Raw genomic sequence first — 9,067 nt, 5'->3', positions numbered from 1 at the left:
ATTAGCAGCAAGAAACCAAGTTTGACAGGCGCTCTGAGGCAGGCTGAAACATCCATGAAAATAAGCGTTCTCCCCAGTGATGGAGCTGCATCCAGCCTCTTCAAAACGCTATTTTAACTCACTCGGAGCCCCCAGTTTCATGGAAAGCAAACGGATCCATGATAAACACCTAGTAAATAATTCTACACATATCATGCTCATTTGCATGTGAATTAACCCAATTTATGGCCCTAAAAGCAGACTGTCAGTGCACAGAAGACACAAACAACTCCTCCGGGCAGGGAAGAACTGCCCACAGTTGAAAATTTGTCACATTTCTGCACCACTTGATATTAATACGGGCTGCGCTTTGAACGAGGTTAAGATGACGGTGATGGCTCAGATCTGCGTGACGATAGATAGAAAGGGAGATATAAGAACTTCTTGTATCTTCCTTTTGTATTTGCAGTTCCTTCCAGGTATAGATCTCACCATGTCTCTTAACTGATTATTTCTTTTAAATACAGGGTGGGGGGGGAAAGAAAAAAACCCCTTTTTATCACCCGGCTGGTTATTAGATTTGATATTGGGAAAAGCCCTTCATTTACTCCGAACAAACAGTTCTGTTTTCCACCACTTGCTGTCATGTTTAAAGTAAATAAGTTCTCGTCCACCCAGCGCCGCTGAACTCATTCAGTGCCCAGAACAAAGCCATTGTGTAGGGGTCCACAACAGCCCTTTTCTCTCCTTCCCTTAGCAGGATCTTCCCCGTTACCCCAGCGTGCTCCCTTAGCTTTGTAAGCAACTCCGTAACGCGCAAAATGCTAAAAGTGTGCATGCTTATTTCGCAGAAGAAATGAAGGAAGATTATGACACTATGGGGCCTGAAGCCACAATTCAGACCACCGCGAACAATGGTACAGGTAAGGTGTTGCGTGATGCGAGCATCCCTTTTCCTCTGTATCGCGTAGGGTTAGCTGTGCGTGAAGAGAACAAGCAACAAAACAATTTCTTTCTTGGTTTCAGTTAAACGATTGGGAAACATTTACATAATTTTCCTGGGTTTTAAATTTTTTTTCCCCAATTTGATGGCAATGGCACAGCGACGAACTCATTCGGTGAGCGTCCTCGCTACCCCTCCCATGCTCTGCGGCGCTTCAGCCCCTAACTCCTTTTAACTGCATCCTTGTCAGCTAATAGTTTTCAGCAGCATGAGGAGATGTTTTCCCAGTGAGGACGAATATAGTGTAGTTTAAAGTAGCTGGACCAAGATACAGTAGTCTTTTAATGAGAGGGACTGTACAAAGAGCTTGGTAATGAGGATGGGGTGCACCCTTCTTGGCAACCCCAGATTCGCATGGTGCACAGAGTAAGCTACTTCAGAGACTGAAAACATCTTTTCAGCAAGACACACATAAACCCCTTACATAGATACACAGACACACACACTTTAAATGCATATTTATGAGATTATTATGTTTCTGGCTAATCTTTTTTTTTTTCCACTTTCCACATTTCTTTCTTTCCTCTCTTCTTAGAAATCAATACATTTTGTGGAACAAGAAAGGGGACAGAGATATTTAGCAGGCATCATCTCCGAGCCATTTCTTTTTTTTTCTTAGCAAAGCAAAACAGCAAAAGGTTTCTGTTACTATTTTCTAATCCAAATGAATTCAGGGGTTTACCATGTTCTTTCCAAAGGCCACAGGGCCCCACTCCATCCTCAGCACAGCTGAACGCCATACATCACCCCATGTTTCTTTTGCATTTTGCCACAACTTGAGATGTTGCAGATAGCCCCGATTTACACGATTAAGAGCTTTCTAGTATAAGTACAGTTCTGTGCATTCCAGTATGAGATTTAGTTCATAGGTAATGCCCCCTACAAATATTACTGTAAAAGCTGGTACCTAACTCTTGCAAGGATTTTATTACTCACGCTTTCCTAATGTTGGTAACACCTACATAAAACCCCAATGCTCTTATTAAGTAACACAAGAAATTTACTTTACAATTCTTGAGGGGGGGAAAATAATAGAAAAATAAACCCATGTCACTGCTTTTTTCATCCATCAGATTTACTGTGCATCAAAGGAGGGTGGCACCGAGGCACAATTTGTCATTACGTATATACTTAATGATGTTGCAGAACTGAACAGGATACATATGTATTTTGAAAGCTTTTATATTTCCAAGGGACGTCAATAAAATGACAAATTGTGCTTAGCACTTGGAGAAACAGGACTTTAGAAGACGTCTGATTCAGAAATAAGACTTGATGGTTATCTGAATTACCATTACCAGAGCCTTTGAGGTCCCCTATCAGTCCGTGTGACTTCCTTTGCACATATTTTCCTTACCATAACAGGCCTTGAGTCTTTCATACTTGCAGTGTGGTCAGCTCAAGGGGAAGACTTTATGTCCTCTTAGCCCCTTCCCTTCCAGTATCTGATGGTCTCTTCTGCCTGCTTGACTTCGGCCTCACGGTATCTCTCTGGGGGCAGAGTGCCGTCAGGCCCCATGCAGCCCTGCCACTAGCTCAGTCTCAGGTCCATGGCCTCTTCCGAAACCAGTTTTCTGGGGGAAAAGATAAGCATCACCCCTAGCCAGCCTGCTGCGCTGCAAACTCGTGGTCCTAAGAGTGCTTTGCATTTTGGTAGCCTGCATTCGAAACGTAAAAGCTGCTTTGGGTGTTGCACCTGACAATTCCTTCCTCAAATGTCCTGTGCAAAAGTCCCAGCCTCCTCTTTGCTCCAGCTGGTGTGTGCTGCGACGGGCGGCTTGCTCAAATAATCATTATGAGTTCAGATCCTTTATCACTGAGGCACCCAGAGCCACCTCCTCCGGTGGAGGCTGACGCGGGGGAAGGTTGGGTAGAACATGTTTCTGTAATGGCAGCAGTCTCTATGGTCTCTTAGGAGCGCTGTCAGATTATTTAGTCATATTAAATCATCTGATCAACTAAATGCCTTTGCCAGTCTTTTCACCTGGAGTGGAAGATGCCAGGTGACTATTAGGAGCTGCAACAAATTAATTAAAAAAAAATTAATTTAAAAAGCAAATTTTAATTTGCTTCGTGCATATTAAAAACTCGCCCTGCTTGCCTGTTGAGGTACCCCAAACATTATTTCAGGAGGAAAGGGAAGACCCATTGGATAACTTTCCTAGCTAGTCTGGGAAATGTTCAAAGTCTTTTTCTTCACCCTCAGTATATGCTTTGGGCCTGTCTTGAGTGTTTGGCCTCATTTTTTCCCTGCAGGTAGTAGGGGGATTTAATACTGATGTTAAATAAAACAGCTGAGGTGAGGCTGAGACTCAGCCCAATGAAAGACGTTGGATCCGTGACTCCATCCTCAGTGAAAGCCATACCACAGTGACCTTCCGGTCTCCAGGAAAGCCATTTAGGGCTTCCTACAGATTGACATGGGCTCTTCCAGGTGGGCCAAGGTGGTCAGTCTCATTTAAAACAACGTGCCTCTCCCTCTTGACACCAGATCTCATAACGCTCTGTAGCCTGGAATGAGCACACAGGTAGGAGATACAACTTCGGACGCATTCACATACATCCAGCTGCAAAGTTGCTGTAGGTACATGCAACAACTGGGGTGTATTTTTAGCATCAAATTCATTGCAGAATGTCGTTAGTAGAGAAAGAAAACTAAAAGAAAAAAAAACTTTGTGATTAAATTATTCTGCTCCTGTCAGAATGGCCACTTCCTAGTCGTACTTAAAAAATAAATCTTGTTATCCATATATTAATCAGCTGCATTTTTATAATGAGCCATGGAGGCTTTATAATTGAAAAGCAAAAGTGATCATTGCAGTGAGATTTTAGTCTTTTGTCCTGATAAATAAATTTGCAAATATTTCTGGGGGTTCCTGAAATGGTCACTTGACAAAATCATGTTTTGCAGAAGGTGGGTTTTTGGTTTTTTTTAATGAGAATTAATAAATTTCTATGGCTTATGTTATTGTACCTGTTATGGTTACTATAACTGAGACACTTGCAGAAAATAGATTAACAAATTCCCTGTAAACAAACAAAAGAATTTCCCGGTTTCAGTTACTAATATCTGACAAGGTTTGAGTCAAGATCTCTTAATACAATTTAACGAAGGGGAAAAAAAACTTTGAGGGGAGGAAAACAGAAGTAAAACTTGGCAGGTCGGAGGACAGGCCGTTTTCAGGCTGTAATCTGTGTGTACCAATGGGGGCCTCTCACTTCCTGGCTAATGAAGGCTGTGGTTTTATTAGCTTTGTTTGCGATTAAGGGCAGCTATCACCATCTCACAGGACGAGTTCCCACACAAAATAACTGGTCTCCCAAGCTCCTTGAACCTCTGTCTCACTTTATCTTGAAAGGCCCTAAATGCCTCCAAAGATAGCTTTCCTTAATGCGTTTTATTTTTATGTGGCATGGCCACATCAGTTTTTGGAGCTGAAAATATTCCTGCTCTCCAAGCTCCAATAATTAATTAAAAAAAGACTTATTTGGTGAGGTCACCCGCCGTAGATCTCGCTGAAGTTCTTGCCTCGCAGGAGGGGATGTGCAATGTGTGTGCAGTGTCAGCCCACGAGGAATCCGGGAACATGACTTTCTGCATGGAAAACAAATTAGGGCACGAGGCGGGGGAAGCAAGCCTTCCCCCCAGAAATCGAGAGGGAAATGTAATGGTTATCAGATGGGTCTTTTTAGTAACACTGGGTGAGCTTCCAGCCCTGTCTCAATTGTCAGTAACGTCGCTGATGAGAAACCAGATACACATGGTCACCTCTTGCTATTTATGTTAATCTGCAGTGTTGTGGCACTGGTTGTACTGTTTCAGTTAAGGATCTGTCAGCTTTTCCACTAAATCCTCTTGTTTTTAGGGGTTTATAATGTAGACATAAACATTTGCTTTAGCTCCCGGGTTGCATGCGCAGACATGGAAGCTAAATAATCCAGAGAATTAGGAAGTCAAGGCCAGTAATATCATAGCAGTCGTCCGTTGGATCAGCCTCCAGATAGACTTGGGGGCCGGGAAGGATGAACCTCATTTGGGTTTGAATTTGGGTCTGAAGCTCCTAATATTGACTCAGGCCTTGAATCCCTACCCTATAAATGCAGTTGCAAGCTCCAAAACTCACCAGCCTGCCTGGAGAAGAAGGACACATGGAGCCTTCCCTTGGAGTCATCCCACCCTTTCCCTTTCCTGCTCTCATATGTCCTGTCCAGAGAGAAGGTCTCTTTCCTTGCTTCATAGGTAGTTTTACTGGGTCACGGCCTGATTCTGGCAAGAAATAAACTCGTTTTCCTTGGATCTATTGCTAAGTCAAAAGATGGGATAGCATTAGGCCGGGGGGGTGGATGATCTTGCAACAGTTGGAAGATCTAGGCATAGCAAGGGAATGAAAAGTCAAGTTTCCAACATAAAAAGTAATGCCTCAGCTCTGTTCTGTTTACACGATGTCAGAAACATGGTCTGACGCTCCTGTGCATAAGATGTACCTCAGTGACCGCCATTTTGTTACATCTCTCTCACAGCAACAAAATGGAGGTAAGGTACTTGGTCTTGTCCTCCATACTCACGCTCCCCTTCTCTAGCAGTTACCAGTTTTGGAGGGGGAAAAAAAAGGTACTGATTTTCATGCGAATAACATGATAACAAGAGCTACAGAAGGACCAAGGGAAGAGCTCTGTGGTGTTATAGTGATGCCCCACAAAACCTCTGTGGTAGGAACAGAAGTTTCCTTCCAAAAAGAAGGGTCCCTGACCTTTGCCACTGGTCACAAAAATACTGCAGAATGGTTGAGAAGCTGCTCAGCTCATATGAAAAATGTGACATATTTGTCTCAGCGAGGGATTGGTTTTATTGGCAAAAGGGATGAGGTTTGCATGGATGGATATCTACTTTTATCGATGATGGAGAGGTCAGCGCTTCAAATCAGGTGCTTCCAGGTTTCCAGTTGTGCCCCAGTCAGAGGCCACATCTCGACTGCCAGCATCGCTTTGCATTTTTCTAGGAAACTGAGGCAAAACCTTTACCTTTCTTTAAACACCAAGGATCTGGTTAGTCTCTCGTTCCTGGTGGTTACAAACCCATATAACCCTGTAGGGCCATAAACTCTTTGATTTCCATAAGTTTACTCCGTATTGCTCCCCGGCGTCAGTGAGAGCAGAATGGGGCCATTTAGTATTTTACTTTTACATGAACTGTAGAACGGTTTATGGCATTGCCTCATTTTCTTATTTCACCTAAGGAGAAATACATTAAAAATGTAATCAATCATAAGCTGTTCTTTTCATTTACGGTCAGTTAAAAACAAGTATCTTTAATTCCCTGCCACTAACTGTGTCTTCCAAGACTTGTTAATAAAAAAAACCCAAAACATAGTAAGAAAATTAACAGCTCCTTTTTTTTTTTTTTTTTCCTGGTATAATTATATTAATATTTGTCTATAGTGTCCCAGAGTTTTTAAGGTCTTTTCTGTATGCAGTGTCATACATGGAGGAGAAAAGCATATTTTTAGTAACAGGATGTTTTGTGGTTGAGCCTATATTATGTTTCATGGGCATTGCATGGACAACAAAAAATTTAGTTTACATTTAAGGAAAAGAAGGAAAACTCTTGTACAGAGTACAAAAGTGGTTTTATCTCTGCTATGGTCTAAAACATGTGGTTCTGTTTGCAGAAATCCATGAAGCAATGATTTTTTAAAACAAACTATTCTCCCATTGTAAGTTAATTTTTCAGGGGAAAAAAAAAAAAAAAACAAAAGGAAGATGTTGTGAGCAATTCTCTTCTTGTGCCCGCCACGGAAGAGCAGCCCAAGGCAGGACCTCATGGAGGAGAAGTGGTTGTGGGTTTTTACCACCTGCCACTACCGCCTCCGACACGGGAACTGTCTGGGGGATGTGGGGGCAGCTGAGCTCAGTCCAGTAGGTTGAGCTGTGTTCATGCCAAAAGCGTTGGTCCCCCAGGAACCCCCTGAAGGTTCAAGTTCCATAGATGAAGGATTACCTGCATTACCCAAGACTCATAAACTTCTCCTGCTGCCCCGTGGAGCCCGTGTTCCAATTAATTTAACTTCCCGCCCTTACTTCCATCCATGCGGGTGGAACGCCTGTGTTAATTTTATTAGAAGCTGGAGAGGACGGATGAGAGAAAGGATTCCAGCTGCAGCCCCAGCCTCGTAGCTCCAGCATGAACACCAGCTCAGCCCACAATATTCGCTGACCTGAGCTCTTGGGGAGGGTACGCTCAACCCCCTTTCTCTTCCCCTTCTCTCGTTTTAGTGAAGAATGCAAATTGCACGTCGGACTTTGAAGAGTATTTTGCCAAAAGGAAACTGGAGGAAGGAGATGGGCATGCAGTCAGCATCGCAGAGTACCTGCAGCGCAGCGACACAGCCATTATCTACCCCGAAGCCCCTGAGGAACTGTCTCGCCTTGGCACTCCAGAGGCCAATGGGCAAGAAGAAAATGGTGAGGCTGTAATTCATTTTTAGCCAGTATCCTGACCTCGTGCAGCTGTTGCAATTATAAATGCACTACATGCCTGGGTGTTTACCTTAAAAATTGAAGAACAGCTGCAGCGGCATGGAATTTCGTGAGCAAAGATTGGGGCTGTAATTTCAGCGTATTGTGATTTTTTAGTCGGCGAATTTGTATTATTTGGTGGGTGAACTGAAGAGCGGAATTTAAACGGGAGAAAGGCTGCCCCTCTAGTTGGGAGTTTGGGAAGTTTTAAGTGAGTTTTAGTGCGACAAAAGGCGGGGTAGCCAACCCATCGCTCTTGATAAATAATTGGAGAAGCGTCGGTAGGAAGGATTCTCGGTCAGTGGTGTAAGTAACGTAGTGAACTGGGGCTGGAATGCAAATTGTCAATTGATCAGAAGTATTTCTTAGTTTTCCAGCCAGCGATGTCTGCGGGAGGAGCGATGCCCGTAATTAATTTCCTAGCAGGGTCCGGAGCGGGTCCTGCGAGTCTGCCGTGGGCGTGCGCGGGTGCCGGTGCCTCCCGCCGCTGGTTGGAAGCACTGTCCCTCCCTCTCGGGCAGCAGATTGCAGCGATTCCTCTCATACCATCCCGGGCAATCAGCCCATGAGCTGCCATTGATTTGCTGACCTTTTGGCCTGCCTCTTTCCCCCCCTCCCCGCCACGTCCTGGGGTGCAGACCTGCCACCTGGAACTCCAGATGCCTTCGCCCAACTGCTGACCTGCCCCTACTGCGACCGGGGCTACAAGCGCCTGACGTCCCTCAAGGAGCACATCAAGTACCGCCACGAGAAGAACGAGGAGAACTTCTCGTGCCCTCTCTGTAACTACACGTTTGCCTACCGCACCCAGCTCGAGCGGCATATGGTGACACACAAGCCAGGGACAGATCAGGTGGGGGGCTGGTTTTAAGTGATTTCTCTCTGTAATAACCCCTTAGAGAAACGATATTGCTTTGATTGGCAATCATTATTAATTTTTCATGGCATTTTGAAGATGCAGATCTTTTAATGGTAATAGCTTTAATTGAGGTCTAAATGATTTTTTGATGGTCTCTTCTAATATGATTTAATAGTCTTATGTTCACGATCGAATGAGTGTGTTAATTTCTAATTTAGAAATTTTATTTGCACTTTAACTTGACTTTAGTTTCGTTTTTATGTTCCTCAAAAAGTGAATGAAAGTGTAGCATTTTAATTATACATTATTAAACATCTCAGCAATTTTAATTCCATTTTTCACCTAGTTTTACTTTGCAGTGTTGCAAATAGGAGCTCCAAGACACACTAGAAACACCCGCTAATATTTTTTCATTACTTTTTGAGTAACCTTTTCAGTCACGTGAAATTATGCGTATTTGGTATAATCGTTTGTTAAACCTAATTACACATTTTTAGAATAACTCTTCCTACAGTCCGTACAGGCTATCATTTGTGATCGTGCCGCTAACACGTGCACGCAGTAGGATTGCGGCATCGCTACCGTGCGTATAGCCCGGCGGTGTATCTGCAATAAATCAAACCATTTTTTTCCTCGATGTAGTGCGTGTAATATTATATCAGTGCTGCATTTAAGGAAATGCTGCGTATCTCAAACAGGTGACTGAGCTT

At 43.6% G+C, this 9,067-nt stretch overlaps 1 protein-coding gene across 1 annotated transcript in view; it reads left to right on the top strand.

The window, feature by feature from the left end:
• Positions 1-8,351, top strand: part of LOC104509100 (zinc finger E-box-binding homeobox 2-like) — a gene marked incomplete at its 3' end in the record, with an annotated part of 36,246 nt that extends 27,895 nt beyond the window's left edge. Inside the window, exons 5-7 of the mRNA XM_010150928.1 lie at positions 831-902; positions 7,256-7,444; positions 8,137-8,351. Coding sequence (XP_010149230.1) covers positions 831-902; positions 7,256-7,444; positions 8,137-8,351 — 476 coding nt within the window. The remainder of the gene's footprint in view (positions 1-830; positions 903-7,255; positions 7,445-8,136) is intronic.
• Between the last annotated feature and the right edge of the window lie 716 nt (positions 8,352-9,067).

This window comes from Eurypyga helias, unplaced genomic scaffold (assembly GCF_000690775.1).
Source record: "Eurypyga helias isolate BGI_N326 unplaced genomic scaffold, ASM69077v1 scaffold5254, whole genome shotgun sequence".
NCBI classification, from domain to species: Eukaryota; Metazoa; Chordata; class Aves; order Eurypygiformes; family Eurypygidae; genus Eurypyga; species Eurypyga helias.
This window is presented reverse-complemented; position numbering and strand designations above follow the sequence as displayed.